The sequence below is a fragment of the Zeus faber genome (genome assembly GCF_960531495.2).
Source record: "Zeus faber genome assembly, chromosome: 2".
Lineage (NCBI taxonomy): Eukaryota > Metazoa > Chordata > Actinopteri > Zeiformes > Zeidae > Zeus > Zeus faber.
In genome coordinates, this window is record NC_137189.1 from 9,275,635 (window position 1) to 9,296,654 (window position 21,020).

General features: G+C 41.2%; 1 protein-coding gene across 1 annotated transcript in view; it reads right to left on the reverse strand.

Annotated features, from left to right (window-relative positions):
• The window catches only part of LOC307248194 (MAM domain-containing glycosylphosphatidylinositol anchor protein 2), a gene marked incomplete at both ends in the record, with an annotated part of 228,555 nt that overhangs the window by 40,737 nt on the left and 166,798 nt on the right, over positions 1-21,020 (reverse strand). Inside the window, one exon of the mRNA XM_080024479.1 lies at positions 9,990-10,138. Within this exon, the coding sequence (XP_079880605.1) occupies positions 9,990-10,138 (149 nt within the window). The remainder of the gene's footprint in view (positions 1-9,989; positions 10,139-21,020) is intronic.

A 21,020-nucleotide genomic window follows, 5' to 3' on the forward strand; every position in this document is an offset into this window, starting at 1 on the left:
TTAGGAAATAGGTTCACGCAGAAATAGGACATTCACGCAGGGGAGTTGTGTAATGCAAACACTTGCATCTTGTAGCATTTGCAACTGAGCAGCTCCATTGCAGCAGTGGGGATCAAGCACCAGGAGTCATAATCAGTGTATTCTCATATACCAGGAATTTGTTGTGTTAACATACATAATTGCAACAAACATAATTATCTTTTAAAAAGTCAGCAATAAAAAGCATGAGAAAAAATTGCCAAATATACAAAAATCGCCAAATAATAATCAAAAAAATTAAAATATACAAAAATATACAGAATATACAGAGTGACGAAAAATGACCCATAATGTTCTACACAGGTAGTGCAAGTTGGCAGCAAAATCACTTGCGAAACATTGTTTTTTAAAATGCACATAAATGAAATTTGGAACGTATTTATTTGTACTCTTCTGAGTAGTCTGACTGTAGTCAGAACTTCTCTGGGGATCGGAAACATTTTTGAGACCTTCAAATGCGCCAAGAATGTTGGTTATCCGGGGCTAGGCAGCTAAACCCACGTCTTACCCATATACTGCAGAAATGGCTAGACATGCAAATAAGCTGTGAATTGTATTACCACCCTCCTTCTTTTTGCCACTGCAAATTACACCGCAACATATAGGAGAACAACTGCACGTTATGTACTTTCGGTTTCGCCTTCAATGCAAAATTCAATTCAACAAAAGGGGGGTGAGAACAGAAAAGAAAATCGCGCCTGTGATTCGGTGCGGCGTCTTTACAGAACGTACAGTACACCAGCGAGACCCGCCTTCAGGTGAGTCAGTGGCGGCATCACACAGAGAAAGGGGTTGACGCAGAGAAAGGGGTTCACACTTTAACGCCTTGTGACACGACACGGAGGGGAACAAAACACAAAGAGAACGAGAGAATAAGACGTATTTTCCTGCGTTGGCTCTCCCTGCAGCTGAACAGGAGGGAAGAAAAGCAGGGTACATTTTATCCCTCAGACTGGGCTCAAAGACAACTTACAGCCTCTGCATCACAATTAGAGCCGGGGTGGAAGTGAAAAGAAAAACTGTGTTGGCGGAGCGCGAGAGAGAGGGAGGGAGAGTGAGGGAGAGTGAGAGAGCGAGGGAGAGGGAGGGAGGGAGGGAGGGAGAGAGAGGGAGAGGGAGGGAGGGAGAGAGAGGGGGAGAGAGCGAGAGAGAGAGGGAGAGAGAGAGGGAATGAGAGGGAGGGAGAGAGAGTGAGAGGGAGAGCGAGAGAGAGAGGGAGCGAGAGAGAGGGAGGGAGAGAGAGGAAGCGAGAGAGAGGGAGGGAGAGAGAGAGGGAGCGAGAGAGAGGGAGAGGGAGGACGGGAGAGAGAGGGAGAGTGAGGGAGAGTGAGAGAGCGAGGGAAAGAGAGGGAGGGAGAGAGAGGGAGAGGGAGAGGGATGGAGGGAGAGAGAGGGAGAGAGAGGGAGAGAGAGAGAGAGAGAGGGAACGAGAGGGAGGGAGAGAGAGAGAGGGAGGGAGAGAGAGAGAGGGAGGGAGAGGGAGGGAGAGAGAGGGAGAGGGAGGGCGGGAGAGAGAGCGAGAGAGAGCGAGAGAGAGAGGGGAGAGAGAGGGAGCGATAGGGAGGGAGAGAGAGCAAGAGAGCGAGGGAGGGAGAGAGAGGGAGGGAGAGAGTCCAGATCCTTATTTGCATTCTTATAACCTACCTACATTTTTAATTGCCATGTCTAAATTACCACATAAATATATTGAACTGCAAAGTAAAAAAAAAAAAAAATTCTACTGGAGTTTTAGGTCATCTTCATTCTTCCGTATAATGACAAAGTTTAAAATATTCGACTAACAGCTATATGTAGATTTATCGAATTAAATTTTAGGATATATATAATTATCTATACATTTTAAACAGCAAAGTAAAAACTTTCTATTTTAAAATTTCTCCACATCACTACATACATATTTTAACATATTTTTATACATGTTTTAACGGCAATGTTTACATTAATCTGTTCTAATTTGAGGTTATCCATACTTATCTGTATAGATATTGTAAATGGCAGAGTTAAAATTGTTCTATTTTATATTATCTTCGCTCATCTGTATATCAATTTTTAACAGCAATGTTTAAACGTATCTTTTATAATTTTAGGTTATCTTGACAAATCTGTGTAAATAACAATTAGCAGCAATGTTTCAAATGTTCTGTTCAAAAGGATGACCTACTTAACCTTCACTCATTTGTTTGTATACAGTATATACAATAAACTGTATATATATATAATTATATATAAAATTATACAATTATATTATCATATACAATTATATATTTATATAAAATATACAATTACAATTCTATACAATTTTTTTTTTTACTGAAACAAATACATTTCATCTGTTTTAATTCCATGTGATATTTTGCCTCTTTCAATTTTGAATAGAATTGAGGGGGAGGAAGATGAGTGGAGGAGGAGGAAGAGAAGGATGAGTGAAGGAAGAGGAGTGGTGAAACAGGGTCAATGCATGTGTGAGGACAGCAGCGATTTAGTAGTTTACCTCGAGCCCAGACGCGCTGACAATTACAGCGTTGCTCGCAGTTAATCACGCCATCTACACCGACATCCTGAGAGGAGGGCGGAGCGGATCCTAATTGTCCCGAATTACAGCCTATTGTTCTGCACTGAAGTTGTTTGATTGTTTGTTTACACCTGGCATAAACATGCGTCTTGGGTGATCCGGTCACAAGTGGACAGCTCTAAGTACATCAGTTTAGATTCAAGATTCAAGATTCAAGAGGTTTATTGGTCACATACATATACATACTTCCATACATATATGCAGTGAAATATATCAGTATATATATATATATATATATCAGTAGTTTACACCTGGGAATAGAATGCGTCTCCACATGCCTCTTGAGTAACCACTTGTGATTGGATCTCACTTCCCCCCTCTATATGCAAATTAACACGTACATCATTTTCGGTACTTGGCTTTCCTGAAAGCATTTTTGAGGTGTTTTACATTGGCTTTGCTGCCATGATAGACTGTATCCGGTCCCCTTTTTGAAAAATCCCCATAAATTGTCCGGATGCGATATGAATCTTCCAGTTTCTGTTGTACTGACTCTTGGGCTCAAATGGAAAGCAGACAGTGTGTTTCCTGTGTACCACATCCATGAGAATCCATTTTGCCCGTTCTTATGGCTTAATCTTGTTTCGCGTTTTAATATGACGCCGTTGGCACGCGGATGAGAACATACTTCCACTTACGCAGAGGACCTCAGTTGAATAGTCGGTCCTTCAGTGTGGCCCAGGACAAATTTACGTCTACACGGCTAAAAGAATGCCCAGAACACCTACAAATGTAGGCTGAGCGATCGGATCTCATTGCGTCCTCAATGCGGCTTGGGTGCGTTCACACCTCTACTTAGAGCCATCCACTTGTGATCGGATCCCCCAAGTTAATGCCATGCCAGGTGTAAAGAGGGCCTGAGAGAGAGAGAGAGAGAGAGAGAGAGAGAAAGAAAATATGTGTGTGTGTGTGTGTGTGTGTGTGTGTGTGTGGGTGTTTGCCAGTGGCAGGGGATATATCCAGCGAAGGCCAAAAAGTTGAATGTTATATGTATTTTTCACTTGAAATTATAGTATTATATTAATATGAATATATTATAATATTCATATTAATATCATTATTAATATCATTATTATTATTATTATTATTATTATTATTATTATTATTATTATTGTCATTATTATTATTATTATTATTATTATTAACAATAAAATAATAAACAATAACATTATATAAAAAAATAATAATACAAATATACATTATATATAATATATAATTTTGGGGTGAATTCACAAAAGGATTGCACTGCTTTTGCAGCCACTAAACCGGTGCAAATAACAGAAAAAGCAAGCTTTGAATTCACAAAGCACTGGTGAAATGAAACGGTGAAATGCACCACTAACTGCACTGCCATCCAAATAGCGTCTTGTTGAGCTGGTGCTATTTGCACATAAATTAGGTATTATTCATACATTTGCCGCAAAATTGGCCCCTTTCTATTCAAATGAGCATCGTTGCAAAAAACGTCCAATTCACAAACACCGGTGGTAATAGCTACACCCAGTTAGAGTGAAATGATTGCTGTCTGCAGAGAGCACATTTATAAGGGGTGTCACACCCAGACTGTGATCTGGGTGTGACATCTGTTAATACAAGATTATCTGTTAATAATATTTTGCCATTATTATTATAATCATTATTACTGTTACTATTATTATGACATTGTACAGCGATGCCTAGAAGGGGTCGTTTCACAGATGGCATCGAACCTCATAGGACCATGGACAGCTCCGCAGGCCGCAGCCTTAGTAAGGGTAAGTACAATTTTAAATATCTATACACCTACACCCCCCCTACTGAAGTACGGATTATTAGCCTTTCCACGTGGATAATTATGATCGGACACAAAGCAATTGCAAATTGCCCTCAGCAGCAAAACGTTATGGCCGTGTTTGCACTGTTATATCATTAGCACAATATCTTTTGTGAATTGGACGCTGAGATGGGGCAGATTGCGGCCACAATTGATGCGCAATCCATGGCGCTATTAGCGGCTGCAATCCATTCTTTGCAAATACATCCCTTTATTTGTAAAGGGTGCTCAAAGTGGTGGCTCAAAGTGCTTTACTTTAATATAAGGCATCAAAATAAGGACCATTAAAAACAAACAAATTAAGTCAAAGCCAAGCATTTAATAAAAAAATGATAACATTATACACATTTTCAGATTTTGTTCAACAAGACCTTAAAAAAAGAAGCAAATGATTTTCAATCATTATTGCACAATAGTTTATTACCATCGTTTAGGGCCCTTTTCATTGAGGCTAGGACTATTTTAGGATCCTTATTGCTCTTGAATTCACTAAATCCTCAAGTGATTCTCAATTGATCATGCATTGATCATACTAATCGAGGTATGTACTTCTCTGCCATCTCTCCACCTGCGGAGATATGAGGTATTGCATTGGATTAGATTGGATTGCAGCAACCGTTCATATAGTCGCTTTATAATTTTCTTCTGCGACTTTAAAAACCCCACAGGCGGTGATCAAAGCGAGGGACAGGCGTGGGCATAATAATAAGTGGCGGCGTGGCGTTACGCGAGCTCTGATCCAGATTGCTTGCATGTCATTAGTCTGGAGTCCATTGATCTGCCTGCGACGAACCGCACACTCCAACACACCAGATCAATTTGGGAAGGAAGGAAGGTGCAGGAGGAGGAGAAGGAAGAGGACGTGAAGATGGCAGAAGGAAGGATAAATGGTGGCGAGGCTGCACGTATCTAGCTAGAGATGAAAGTTGGTCTCTTTTTAGAGATTCGGCTCTCAGAAGAGTCCACTCGACTCAGAGTTGTAAATTGAAACCTCACAAGGATCATTTCATTCTGTCTAAATGATTGATTTTGATGCAAAGTGTAAATCAATCAGATTCTATATGAATGATGCCAAATGCCTTCACCTTTTTTGGCATGTTCATTTTAATCCCCGGTAATTATTTTGTATTCACAACTAAATGATTTGCGTGACTCACGGCTCTCATCTCTTTTTATTCGCAAATCCACATTCAAACTCAATACATGTCTGTGAGTGTGGCTGAAGTGGCAGAGTCATGAAAGGACACCCCACTTGGCCGGAGTCACTCCCGACTCCTGAATCATTTAAAAGATTTGTTCGCTACGAACAAATTGTTTGTTCAGAGTCTTCCATCACCACATGTATCCGGGTAAAGACAGGGAGGAGAAGCCCCTGGCCGGCAGAGAGAGAGAGGGCAGGGATGTGATGTAGCGGCCGTCCATGCGGAGGAGCGCATGAATCTAGTGGTGGAAAGTCAGCCTCGTTTTGGAGATTCGGCTCTTTACTTTGTGCTTCCCAGAGTTTCATTTCCTCTCTCGACCGGGCCGCCTTTCCCTCTCTCACGGAGGCTCCGGACAATAACACCAAACAATCCATTACGGCTGCACGGGGTCTGGCAGCAGTTTTCTGGGCGTTAATATAAAGGCGGCGAGGGGGAAATGATAATGATGGAGGGGGAGCTGCGGCGGCCCCTCGCTCTATAAATAGGGATGGAGTCGGAGTGGAGCTGTCCACGTGCCGGAGCTTTCACTATTGTACCTCTGGTGTGTCTCAGCATTTTATTTATTTACCAAACGGAGACCTTCTCCCTCCCACTCCTTCCTCCGGCCGTTACCATCTCCCCTACTTTTCAATCTCATACACCCCCCCCCCTCTCTAGGTGCACTTAACTCATTCATCTTCCAGCGTCCGCCTTGCCCACACGGATAAGGATCTGGCCATTAATCAAAAAGGAATAGTAGAAGCTAATCTGGAATATAAAATATACAGTAAAATGTAATGCATTACTCTCCTTTTGTCTTCTTTTTTTTTTACCTACAGCAAATCTCTTTTTTTTCTTTATCTTAGAAGGATGCCAAAAAGGATGAAAATAATGGTCACACTGTAAAAAGCCTCTCGAGATTTTTAGATCATCTGATTATTTTTTTAGAATAAATATAATATATATTTTCAAGGTTTAATAATATATGTATATGTACAGTATATCTATCTATCTATCTATCTATCTATCTATCTATCTATCTATCTATCTATCTATCTATCTATCTATCTATCTATCTATCTATCTATCTATCTATCTATCTATGATTTAATACAATAAAATAATAACAAATATTATTTTATTATAATATTTTTGTGCTTGAATATTTGTGGTTAGGAATAAACCCTTTTCAGTGCAAAAAATAAAAAGCAGGAAAAGATTAAAATGTTAATGTGATTGCTGAATCGCTGCGGCTCAGTTTGAACACGGACATGGACACAGGTAATCCGTGGAAATGCAGGGAACAACCAGTAAGATAAAAAATAAAATAACAAAGTAAGCGCACATATCTGTATTTCCTTGGCAGGTTTTCAAGCAGGTTTATTTCAAGTCTGTAAAGCAGGAGCTTTTCGTTCCAGGGCTTCAGATCCCAACGTTGGAACGAATCACACGAGCAACAACATAATTTATTACCAAACTAAACCCGATGAGAGAGTTGACAGAAAAATCACTGCGGCTACACAAACACAAAGCGGTTTATTTAGATTGTGTTGTTTTTTTTTTTTTGTTAGTTTTTTTTTTTCCCAGGGCTCGCTTCCTTGAGGGGTACAGTGGTGGTGAAACAAAAATGAAATGATATTAATCTTTGGGAACACAGAGAGCTGTCTGGGCAAGGCTCCTGTTTTAGTTAGCAGAACTGGGGCGGATTCGGCTGCTACTCTACTTCTTTCTTTTTAGATGTATTTTTTTCTTCGCAAATTTTAAATACATTGGGGTGGCTTTTGTGGGGTCCAAAGTCCTAAATCTCAACATTTTATGTCCGTAAACCATTTTTTCTTTATAAATTTGCTCCTCAATCGTCCCCAGAAACTAGAGGGCTTGGCCTTGTCCTGATTAATATTCATGAGTTGTCCTTTGAGACACGTGCAAACTCACTCACTGGCGCCGAATACGGGGGATAATTGCAAAGGTTCACATAGAGCGAGATCGGCTTAACGGGTGGGCGGAGCTTCCTAATAAGGGCGTGGCTTCCTAATATGGGCATTGCTACCTAATCGAATGTATGAAAAAAGATCTGCTGATGAGTGGGAGCTCTATGGCAGTAGTGCAACATTTAGGATCCAAGCTGCAACTAAAGAAGAGTGGGAGCACTTAAAAGAAACAGAAATTGAATGAATGAATAATGAATTCTACCTTTTATCCATCAGTTATTTTTCTGAACTAAACGCATGACGCGTTTAAATTTTTAGTCTGCCATTAAGAGCGGCTTCCAATTGGCACCTTACATCGCTGCAAGGATAAATAATGTTAATCTTAAAGGAAATCTTTTAACCTGAGACTCATTTTTGGTACGATTCGTCGTTCAAATGAATTCAAGGTGGAGCCACAGACAAAGCTGCTGTAGGTAAAGAAAGAAAAATGGCATCACACGGACCCTTTGTTTTTGCATCCCCACGGACAGAAAGAGACGGCGGAGAAAAGACAGAAAGAAAAATAGGGAAAGGATACAGAGGATGGAGGGAAGAGGAAGGAGGCAGAGACCGAAAAAATGGAAAAACAGCCCAGTCATCCATCAGTGCTGACTGTCTGTCATCTGTGGAGTTTACTTGCGCTTCCTCTCCGCAGGGTTCGCCTCCACCCCTCCTCCCTCCCCCTCCATTCCTCTTCCTCGGAGCAAAGACAAAGACGATTCACCAAATCCACAGCGGCGTCTCGGCTCGCTGCTCCTCTCGGCTTCTTGGTGACTTTGTCCCGCTGAGGCCGACTCGTCCAAAACGAGGTTTTCAAGACACACGCCATAAATCATCAAACGAGCGGTTAGGAGGAAGGAAGACGGAGGAAGCCTATGCTAAGCAATTCCGCAAAAACATCATTATTCTTCGATACCCAAACGAGTCTTCGCCCAACACGCTGAAGCGCTCGCCTGGCGTGCTTGTAATCGCTCGGCGTGAACGCGAGCCGGCCGAGTGGAAGTGATGACGGCAGAAGAACAAAGAGTCGTGTATCTGGAGGAACGATATGGACTAATGTTGCGTGTTCGGGGTAATGCGGCGCTAATTATGGATGGGCAGACAAAAGCAGTATTAACTTCTGGAGTTCTCTCTCCCAGAACAACATCCGTGACTCCGCCTCGCCCCCTCTCGCACGGCCTTCTAAAAGGTTTCCTTTATGCATTGTTTCGTTCCATGTGATCCTGATGCAAAGTGTCTTCGAGCATCCTGAATAATGCTGTAGGGAAAAAGCATGTGAACGCCTATGTGCAATGCCTACATTTAGAGTCTTCACTTGAGACAATGCAATTTCCCCCCGCGGAGGAATCAAGTATCTATCTTGAGTTGAGATATTTTCAACTCAAAACTCTTCCGAGGATCTTGGAGAGTCCCTGCAGCTATGATTCAGGGTTATTGTCTTGTATTCTGAGTGGAACCCTTAAACTGGACAGATTGTCAAGTTTGGGAACTTTGAGTCTATTGTTGTTAGAAGAAAGAGAAATGGTCCTCCTATCTATCTATCTATCTATCTGTCTATCTATCTATCTATCTATCTATCTATCTATCTATCTATCTATCTATCTGTCTATCTGTCTATCTGTCTATCTGTCTATCTGTCTATCTGTCTATCTGTCTATCCGTCTATCCGTCTATCCGTCTGTCTGTCTGTCTGTCTGTCTGTCTGTCTGTCTGTCTGTCTGTCTATCTATCTGTCTATCTGTCTGTCTGTCTGTCTGTCTGTCTGTCTGTCTGTCTGTCTGTCTGTCTGTCTGTCTATCTATCTATGTATTCATCTATCTGTCTGTCTGTCTGTCTGTCTGTCTGTCTGTCTGTCTGCCTGTCTGTCTATCTATCTATGTATTCATCTATCTGTCTATCTATCTATCTATCTATCTATCTGTCTATCTGTCTATCTATCTGTCTGTCTGTCTGTCTGTCTGTCTGTCTGTCTGTCTGTCTGTCTGCCTGCCTGCCTGTCTGTCTGCCTGCCTGCCTGTCTGTCTGTCTGTCTGTCTGTCTGTCTGTCTGTCTGTCTATCTATCTATGTATTCATCTATCTGTCTATCTATCTATCTATCTATCTATCTATCTATCTGTCTATCTATCTATCTATCTATCTATCCGTCTATCCGTCTTTCCGTCTGTCCATCTGTCCGTCTGTCCGTCTGTCTATATACCTACCCAACTACCAGTCTATTCATCCATACATCCTATTACTTTCACTAATTCAAACCTCTCAATAAAGGAAGCACAACAGGGTTTCCATCAAATTCCAGTAAACTTACACTTAATGATTTGAATATCCCTCTTGATGAAGTGCTTTGGCAGACAACAGAAAGACAGACAGACAGAAAGGTAGACAGACACACTGACAAACTGGATGGGCGTCATACCTGTCTGAAGCCGAGCCTGTAGGCTACGATGCGGTCCACGGCATTCGGGTTCATCTGGGTCCACTGGAGCTTGAAGCCGTAGACCGGGGGCCGGTTCTGCCACAGCGGGCTGTAGGTGTCGTAGTAGAACTCTGGAGCGTAGGCCTTGCCTGGAAAGAGAAGAGAGGGCGCATATTAATGAGACAACCTTAATTAAAACGAATGCGGTTCCTTTACGGCAGAGAGACCCCGATAGTCATACCGAGCTGACATGAAAAACAAGTCCTCCTCAAAGTGGAAGTGTTTGTTTTATACACCCCGCCCATGTGCCAAGGCAAGGAGGCATAAATTAATAGATTTGTAGACGATGGAAATCTGATTTTAGAACAACTCTACTCTCACATACAGCAAATTTGTTGTCTAACATTGACAGTTTTCTTTGGTGCTGTCAGCAGCGAGTTCAAATTGTCACTCTTTATTAATGATCAACAACCCCTTGAGATAACTTCTAACTTCCACGACCTGTGGGATGACGAGAGCACGGCATTCCCACCGGGACCATCTTACCATGGTTTCAACGACTGATTGCCTCTCCAGCGGGGTGGGTGGGTGATCACCAGTGAAACATAGAAACATGGACGTCCAAACAGGTATTTGACAAATCGGAACGATCAAAAATTCTTGTCACTACAGCGGCAGTGAAGGAAAAGAAAATAGAGACATATTCAGGTGGTGGGTGTGACTCATTCATATATAATCTCAGGTATAAAGTACTCAGTCATGGGTCTTGTACTGATGATAAAGCAGGTTATACTATGTGTTTTACTTTCACGTGTTTTACTTTCCACATTTTTTTCCATACTTATTCCTTTACATTAAAAAAAACACCATTATTTCTTGTCATTAAGACAGCTGCGCGTTGACGTTTGTCTGAAATAGACGATGGCAGCTGAGTTTCTGAAACTATGAGTATTTGGTTGTTTTGCCGTATTCGCGACGCAGTGTATTTTCACCTGCTCATTAGCTTCTCGATGCGGCCCTTTGAAAATCAAAATCCATCCAGTCTTGACATTTTTTTTTGTTGTATTTTGAGCCTTTTCAGCATCTTCCTTTATGTGTCATCTCCTTGACTGAGGATTTTTTATTTCATTGTTTAGTCTAAATCGATCTCAATGGAGTGACACTAGTGCGGATAAATATAAATACTCAAGATCATGGTGAGCGCACCAACAATCAACAAACCCTGCCAGAGCACTTCCTGGTTTTGCGATGGCGTCAAAAAAAAAATCAAAAATACCGCACGTTCCTTTACTCCCATCCCTTCTTGTCCGATTTAATGTATCTTGACAAAACCCAAGGCGGGTGAGTTTTAATAGCCGCGGAAAAGACAAGTACAAGAACTCCTGTTAGCTCAAATGCCATCATTAGCCATCAACTGCGCGGTTGTAGGAAGCCGTAGCAACTTTGCTAACGTCCGCCGGGCGATTGCGTGGAACCTGTCAAGCTAGCTTATGTCACCCATGAGCTACGACGGCGTTGTTCTCCGGCGTAGATGCTTTCAAACGATCCCAAAGACCCGTTGGAGCACACACCCGCCTCTCGGACTGGAGAAGAAGTGTGAAGGCATCCAGGCGGCGTGGAGATTCTGCACAGCCTGCTGGAAGGGAAAAGACCCATTCGATCGCATTTCGCCAGCCCGACCCCCTAACAACCTCCCCCCACCAGCCCTCTAACCCCGAGGAAAATACAGAGAGCGCGAAAGCCCAAGCTTCTGAAGACTTCCGCTTATGGTCCAGGGGTGAAGAGTTAAGGAGTTGAAAAGAACTTAAATTTTCCGTCCAACCCTGCATCCATTAAGGAGCTTTGCTCCCAGGGGCCATGCGCAGCCACTCAAACAGATTCCACCATATCTGAGATTTAGTTTCCTCAGAATCGATCTACATATAAATGTAAAAGCCCCCAAAAATAGTCAACTAAGATGACTGGATATTCACCCAAAAGTGTGGTCGTAAGTTTTGGAAGTCAACTCCCCCCACTTCTTTTCCATTTGGTTCATTCCTTTCTTCCAAAGATGAGACAAAGAACGAAGATCCTTAACAACATCGACATGTCCAAATGTCACCGGCAGTGAAGGGGAAAGTTGTGTCTTCTTGTAAAAATCTTTGCTACACTGTAAGCTGCGCTGCACATGGAGAATTTAGACGGACACTGTAGAAGTAGGTTAACATATAATAGGTTAACTTTTTCTAAACTTTTATAAATTTTGCTCAGAGATTCAGCTTTTTACGAGTGGCGGCAGAAGTTCAGGCTCTTCCTTCATTTCATCCAGTCGGTGAAACGAGAGTCAGAGGACTGGGCTCGGCTGCGAGCTGCGAACATAATTCTCACAAGAATCGTTGAATTCTGTCAAAATGATTTGTTTTGTTTTTGACGGAGTCGCGAACCCAAATGAACGAACGGCTCTTGTGGGGGTGACTCCAGACTCCCAAGTCATTTCAAAGATCTCTTGCATCACTACCATGTACATGCGCGTCAACGTCTCCACCCGGTAAAACAAAAAAAGCTTATCAATATTACTGCAGCCCCTCCGTGCCCATTCAGTTATTTCCAGGCCCGAGAGTTTTTCCGACTTTGGTTGATGAAGAGTGAAGCTGAGTGGGAGTGTTGGGGAGCGTTTCGGGGGGTTGGAACCTGTTTCCTTCAACGCATTTGTTTATTAGTTGGGCAACGACGTCTCTAAAATCGATGTCAATTTCGGGCGGTTTCTGTTGTGAATATCACTCGAAGTGCGACCGGGTTGTGTTTTGTTCTGCTGCTCTGAGTTCCGTTATCGTCTGCTCTGATTGGCATTGTTCCGTTCAGAAACGAGGGAACTAAAACCTGCGAACGGCGATTATTAAAAAAGAACTACAGACAGATTTATTCACACACTTATACAACGTATGCACTTTCAATGTCCACGGTCATAAAAAAAAAAAGAAGAGAAGAATATCAAGTAAAAAAAAAATCAGTAATGTGATTTTAAAGGGAAATCCAGATTTGCAGTGTCATTCCACTCGATGGTTTTTATCAATTTAACAATCCCATAATCGGCCACGGAAATAAATCGGGATTAAGCGGCGGGGGCATTTTGTTCTGCATTTTAGACGATAAATCAGGTTAATGATGCTTTATGATTATTTGGATGGCGGACCGCAGATCGGGACGCCTGTCCACGGATAGAGCTGTTTACAAATGCGATATTCTAATCCCAGGGGAAAAAGGGGGGAAACGCTCATTCATCAATAAGATAAAAATCATCAGGAGGAAAGCACATGAAAGTGAGGAGCGTGTACAGAAATGGCCCTGTCATGAAACAAGGTTGTTTTTTAAAATATTGTTGAGATTCAATGTGCTTCAATGTGCTTTTAATGGCTCTAAAGTGTGCCATTCGTCTTTTGATTCAATACTACTTTGTGCTTTCCGTTCAAGAAGGAACTATATTGATGGGACGACCACCAGACCAAGCTACTAGTCGCAAAAGAATTCAATATGTAAACTGCTTCTGTGCTTTATTCCCTTTCTACTGATGTTACAGTGGAAATAAACGAACATAATCACGATGACCAAGGCTATTTATTATCCACCGTAAAAAGAAGGTTGGAAGTGCTGCTGTGTCCCAAGTAAGCTGTTTTTTCCGATAATTTTTGATTTTCCATTTCACACGAGGCAGCTCAATACCTCCATTGTCTCGTATAGATTACAGTTTATACCTCCAGATAGAAATAAAGGGTCAGCGACTAACCGTGGCAGTTGTCATGGTTACCAGTGTAGCAAATAGACGTACGAGTAAATAACATTGTTTTTTCTTTCCATGTTTTAAGCTTTTAAATTAATTTGAATCAGTTGGAGAAAAGTCTAGCCATTGTCATGAAGTATGACATGTTTTACTTTTATCATTATTTGATTGCTGTGCTTAAACAGCCTTTGTGTAGTAATACACTGTATGTAGCCTAGCCCCTTTTGTCTCATTACAACTTATTTCATGTTTATTTTTGTACCCATGTGTATCCATGTGTATGTTTATTTATATTTGGATGTTGTATATGATATGTACCCTCATGTATGTATTTATATATGTATCCTTATGTATGTATTAATATATGTATCCTTATGTATGCATTGGTATGATATGTATCCTTATCTATGTGTTTAAATATGTATCCTTATGTATGTATTTATATGATATGGATCCTTATGTATGTGTTTATATATGTATCCTTATGTATGTGTTTAAATATGTATCCTTGTATTTATATGATATGTATCCTCATGTCTGTATTTATATATCTTCTTTTTAGTTTCACGATGCCTCGCGCAATAAACTAACTAAGGAATTTTCAAATTCCGCTCAGCACAGTAAAACTAGTCAAATATTACTTCAAGAAGTTTTACATTGGCAGTTCTTTAACCAATACCTTGCAATATACTCTATATGCGTGAGCAACATTACTCCTGCAGAAAAGCTATATTCATGTTAATTATACAAAGATGGAAATGAGCTCCTACCTATATATACTGTATATTCAACTTACTGTATTACATTTTAGGAGTCAGTTAGTCGGTCTATTAGAAATAAAAAAAAATATTTTTATTTTTTCCTAGGACATATTGTGTGCTATCACCGGGTGCGTTGCATTACATTTCACTGCATATATGTATGAAAGTATGTATATGTATGTGACAAATAAAAATCTTGAATCTTGAATCTTGAATCTATCCTAAATAAAATCTTTTCTAACAAAATCAACATTCACTTATTCTTTGTTATAGTATTTTATCACATATTCTATTCTCCATCATTACTTTTACTCAGTAAATACCTCAAACTGTTGAGTTCCCTAACCCACTAGAGGGTCAGGTGAGTTGAACATACAACCACAGGAGAAAGACATCAAATGTACTGTACATGAACTGTAATGGATTTATTTCCTTCCTCCTGTTTCTAACCTCTGAAACAATGCAGTGACTCGTGAGAGCTCGGTAACACGCTTTAGGCCAAAACTTGACCTTGTTTGCAGCCTTCTCCCCACATTGAAAGGGTATGTGAGCATAATGTCTCGGACTTCAAAAGAACATCTTGTCCTGCCATATGCTTGGCTCTGCTCCGTGGTGTTAGGCTGATGTGTGATGTGGGCTCTTGTGGCAGAAGCCACCTTTACGTTTGAACACGCAGCTGGCGAAGGTAAACCCTCAGAGTATCCTAAAAGGATACTGGAGGCTTTAGACACATACTCTTTGGAGCACAGAGTATTTTAAAAGTGTTGTGGAGACCTGGAGAGTATTTTAAAAGGGTACTGGAGACTATAGACATGTACTTTAAAGGAGACTACTTTAAAGGGGTGCTGTCAACTTTAAGTTTATGCGTGAGGTACAGACTGAATATTTTGCTGAGCTTTTTCATTAGACAAGTATTCATTAGGATTGAAATCATTGACAGTCAACATCTGCCAATAGGCCATTTGGGCCAAATTTACATTTCTGCAGAAATTAAATGGCGTCGGTTCCAAAATGGCTGGTTCGAATCAGATCTTGAGACAAATTTCCCTGGTCCGGTAGAGTTTGTGTCAGAATTTTGGGACCATTGAAGCGCTCTGCTCCATGCACATCCTGAAAAATACTCCTATCTTACAAGTGCAGCTGGTGGCGCAGAAAACAAATAGCTATGAGGTGGGATTTAAGTTGGAATAAACACCAAAACAATCTTAAGAAAGGATATCTAAGTACGTTTCTATGGAATATACATTTTTATATCCAGATGAGATTATAAAAAGATACCACTTTAAACAGATTATGAAATGACGTGGACTTATCAAAAGCAATTCAAGGTTTTCCAGATGCACATCAATGAGATGAAGATGTATCATATGTAAATTAATTCCTCAGACAGTGCGGTGAAACACTTAAATATTGGAATAAATATTGGAAAACCTCTTGAAGTGCCTTTAATGTAATTAAAACTGAAGGAATCACTGAGCTAACACAAATGTAAACCTTGATTCTATCATTGCTGTCATTAACGCTGTCAATGAGCGTATAATTCCATCAGACCGCTGGCCAGAAAAATCCAGATATTCTTGGTCTCTATAAAGTCCAGGTCAAATATAGATCATTAATTCCCGTTATATGCACATGGGCAATGGATGTAATGCTTATCGATGTACATAGCTTTTCAAGTGGGAAATTTCAGCAGTGCTTCTATAAATGCCATAAAGAGAAAGCACATAAAAATATATGTATATAATTTCAATTTACTGGGGCCGCTTAAGCAACCCAAGAACACCTAACAAAAAAATGTACAATGTTTTAAAAGTGCTTTTAAATGTTGATTCATTATTTAATGTGATTTATCTTTGGGTCACTGTAATTTTTTTTACACTATTTTGGTGAAAAGTACTTTCATGTGACTAATCTCATAAGAAAATTATTTAAAAAAATTAAAATTAAAAATTTAATGTGTAGAACAATTTTACGGCATGTTACAAAGAGAAAAAAAGGAAACCAATAAATACATTTAAATTTAATTAAAATAATTACATTCATAAATCAATTCAAGAGTTAGAATTTTTTTAAATAAAAAATAAGGTGGACCATTAAAAAAACCCACTCTTTCCACTATTTAATCCTGCTCTTGTATAAGCGATTGACCTCCGGGGGGAGTTGAGCCGTCGTGCTAAACAAAATGTCACGGCAACTGTGTCCTTGACTGAACCGTATATTTGGAATAAACACCACATGGACTAACTTTCCAGGGGTGTTCAGAGTGATACAGGGAACCACAACAACTACTGTTGTTGTTATCGTTTTTTTTTTTACAGGTGGAGATAAGTGGCTTTCTCCAAGTTCCTCTGCATTTTGAAACAAAAAAGAAGAGCATACTGAGAACTTTGTCGTGTATTGTATAATCATGGTGAGTGGGCTTCGTGGAACAGAACAGAACAGTATAGAATATAATAGTAAAGAATTTAATAGAATGGCTGGGTGTGCTTGGCGCAGGGCTCCCCATGTGGTCTCCTTCGTCGCACCAGGTTGCCTGGGTACCTGTCCTCTGGCGCCCCACACACCTCTCAGTGTGCGGGGCGCTCATCGCTGAGGGGGTGGGCTGTGGGTGGTGGGGCCGTTTGCCGCCCTCTGTTCTGTGGTCCGCATGCGCAGGGGCTGGAGGCTGACTAGGGGTCTGATGGGGGAGCGGTGCTGTCCGGCATGGCGGAGGCGCATGGCGGGCTGCTCTGTGCCCGTGGCTGGTCGTTGTGCATTGTGTGCCTCCGGGTACGGGATGTGGGCGTGCCATGGCGTGGTCGGGTCCGGGGAGAAGGACCGCATGGTCACTTCCCGGCCTGCTGCGCCTGTTGATTTGGTTGCGCTTCGCCTATCTCTGCCAGTGCCAAAACTCATACTCAGTACATACACCACACAATAGTCCTCGGGTTTGCAGGACGGGTGGGGTTCGAGCTATGTGGGTCGGGATGTGGCAGGGGGCTACGATCTTACCTGTCATGCTCCTGCCCCGACATGCTTCTCTTCCGTACCAAAATTTTAATTCCACTCATATTAGCCTAGAACACATACACTGGCACATAAATCCTACTCTGAACAACACTCCACCAGACCAGGGTTTGTGGGGCAGGAGGGGTGCGAGTAATTCGGGTTCAAGTTGCTTGGCGGACTCGCAACCCCACACCCTGTAATTTTAACTGCACTTGCCAACAGCACATATTGAGCACTGGGGTTTTCCGGGTTGGTGGGGCGATGGTGCGTTGGTGTAGTGGCGTGGTTGGCCGGGGGCAGCAGGGTGAGCCCGAGTCCTGGCAGCTTGCGCATGGTGGTTTCTGGCATGTTGCGACCTGACGGGGTTGCGAAGAGTGCTGCTGGGCGCCTTCCATGGCCCCTGGGGGGCCGCTTGCTGTTGTGGGTGTGGGTTAGGATGCGGGGGGCGGCTGTCGGCCTCTGCTCCCGCTGCGGCTTCTCTGCGACGGGTTCCCCGAGTGCCGGGGGTTTGTGGAGTGCCCATATATCTGGCGGTCTGTCGGCATCGGGTGGGGGGGGGGCTTACGTCCTCATTTACGCTTCGTCCTCATTTACTGCCATAACTATGACAGGAAGCGATCACGTGACCAGTTGCTGTTGCAACTATTTTTTCAATACATGTTGTCGTCCAATGTTTTTGTTTTTCCATGTACATGTTGTTATTTGTTTCCATGTTCATGTTTTTCCATGTACACGTTGTTGTTTGTCTCCATGTTTATGTTTTTCCATGTACATGTTGTTGTTTGGTTCTGTGTTTATTCGTCTCACCTGTGGTGAATCTTGGAGTAGTGATTAGTTGTTCATAGACCAAAACACGGTAAAATAGTTCACCAAACAGGGGGGTTGGTGGTGGTTCTGTATAACCAAAAACTGTGCTCGTGTCATTCTACAGGTCGTTCACAGGACAGCGTTATTGCAGCAGTTCTTGATGATTTAAGAATTAATAAATGGTTGCATTGCAGGTTGAGAAGTTGAACTCCACTTGCAGACTAACTATGTCTCCATGCAATAGCATACAAATACTCTGTGTTGTATGCCCAGCATGCTGACAGCACAGGTTAAAAAAAAAATAAAGAATAGAATAAAATAGAATAGAAAAAGAATAAGGAGCGTGTGTCCTTCAAGGCTGACGGCTTCCCAGACAGATCACTGGGAACACGGCTTGTACGCCCGTACGCTGTGTATCACGTCAGTCATTACTGTTCATCCATCACTGTCACTGCGCTGTTCCTCCTTCTCCGTTTGAACAGGAACAGGAACAGCAACAGGAACAGGAACAGGAACAGGGGGGGTTTAACTATAGCACTTTAAAGATGATGGACACCCAAATAGCCTTTGGGACGGCAAAGTAGTCCGTGGCTATATGTCACTTTTTTTTTTTCATGATTTATGGATGTATGGATTTATTATTATTATTGTTATTATTATTATTATTATTAGTAGTAGTATTATTAGTATTATCATTTGTTATTGTATGATTGGTTAAACAGAATTTCCATTGAAGGTCTATTTTTAACCTCCCCCTGACCCTTAAAAAATGAATACAAAAATGTAAAAAAAAAAGATAATAATAAAAGTGATAATATATAAAATAAAGAAGGGTTTTGCTTTACTTTACTCGGGTCCAAATGTACTTACTTTTAACTTTTAAGACAATTTTAAGTGTATCAAGATGTTATGGTTAATATTTTCCATTTTATTTGGTGTGTGGGTGGGAGCACAGTGGACTTTATATTGTACTTTGTACATCTGTTGGTAATAAATGCATATATGGATTTTTACTTTTTTATTTTGTTCTATTTAAATCATACCGTTTTTGGTAATTTTATGAGAAGCATGTTGAGTTTACTTGTGCAGGAAATGTGTGAAATAAAAATTAACGTTACGTGAACTTGACTTTTTCTCCTGCAGAGGTTTGAAAATTAGTCATCCCCAGGAATAGACAGGTTACAAGGTTATTTCGCGGTGGATTCATTGAGTGGAGTCTAGTTGCTCATTTCAAGAGAAGAAAAATAAACAATGAAGAAACATGCATAGTGATAAAAACAAAAGGTGCAACAGGGCCAATGAAGGCGCTTCTGTTTAAGTCAATTCCAAATGAAGTAAACACAATTTAATTTATTATCACTGGCAATTACCTTTATAAGAGGTCCAGCCCACAAGCAGCCGCTTGTTCGGCAGCCCCTTACTGTTATTGTTCGGGAAAAATTCTCTGAATTTTGAAGCCAAAAAACTATCTGGAACACCAGCTTCCGCATAACACATGAACATGGTTGCGTCTAGTTTGAACCGCGCTGTCACAAAGACCTCGTTGTTGAAGTTTCATCCAAATCGATCCACATACAGAGCAGATATTAGTGAATAACCAAACAAATTTGACCTGAAATGTTCAGCTGGTCTTGGTGTACTGACACATCACACGTCTCGTTCGAAAACAAACGAGATGAGATATACAGTAAGACGCTTTATGACATCATCATATTATTTAATATAAATGTACAGATAAATGTACAGATTGAACGTCCAAACACGGACAGTTGTTTGAAAGACAGGAGGGTTGCGCCGTATAGACCGCATAGTGGTTGCTCCGTGAGACAAGCAACCAGGAGACGACAGAGCAGGGGGAGCTTATGCTCAAGTGAACTCGAGAAATCGTGCTGCGTTTCAGAGAACCCGGGAAACTGTAAAGCGCACCCAACATGACTAAACTGGACCCTATATTTTGCTGCCTGCAGCTATATTTATTATTATTAGTGTTTTTATCTGTCTGTCTGTCTGTCTGTCTGTCTGTATATCTATCTATTTATACATCCATCCATCCCAACATCCATCCATCCGTCCATCTTAAATAAGAGCAGAAATAAGTATACCAAAAATCAATCAATGCTCAGCAATAAGATGAATGGGAACGAATGAGCGGTGTGATGGAAGTAAATTCCAGATAATTTCTAAAACTTTTTTGTGTGGAGAGCGTTTATGCCCAAACTCTAAAACTTTTAAAATAATTGTCAAATATGTTGAATTAGTTATTGACTTTAAGATTTTGTGTAAGTGAAGGAGAGGGAGTGAATATTACAAGGGGAATGCAGCAACTAACCATTTTATTCGGCCATCACCGCCACAAGCCTTTGATATCTGGATTATAATGTACAGCAGTAACAAGAACAAAATAAAGAAAGGAAAAAGAAAAGTGAAAATCTATGCGAGTGCGAAGGACTACAATGACATTTCAATATCAGTCAAGCACACTCCGCAGATTCCCTACATCACGTCTTCCTCATTTCTCACTTTAATGTAAAAAAAAAAATGACTCACACAATGAGAAACAAATTTAGTTTCCATTGTTTCTATTGTATGTTCAAATTCACCCTCTGATTCAGTGTTTCCCAACCTGGGGGATTAGTCCCTCAAGATGGGCTGCGCAGAGTTCACAGGAGTGGTCAGGAGCACTTGGGCGATTTGAGACGTATGTTTCCTAATAGCCAA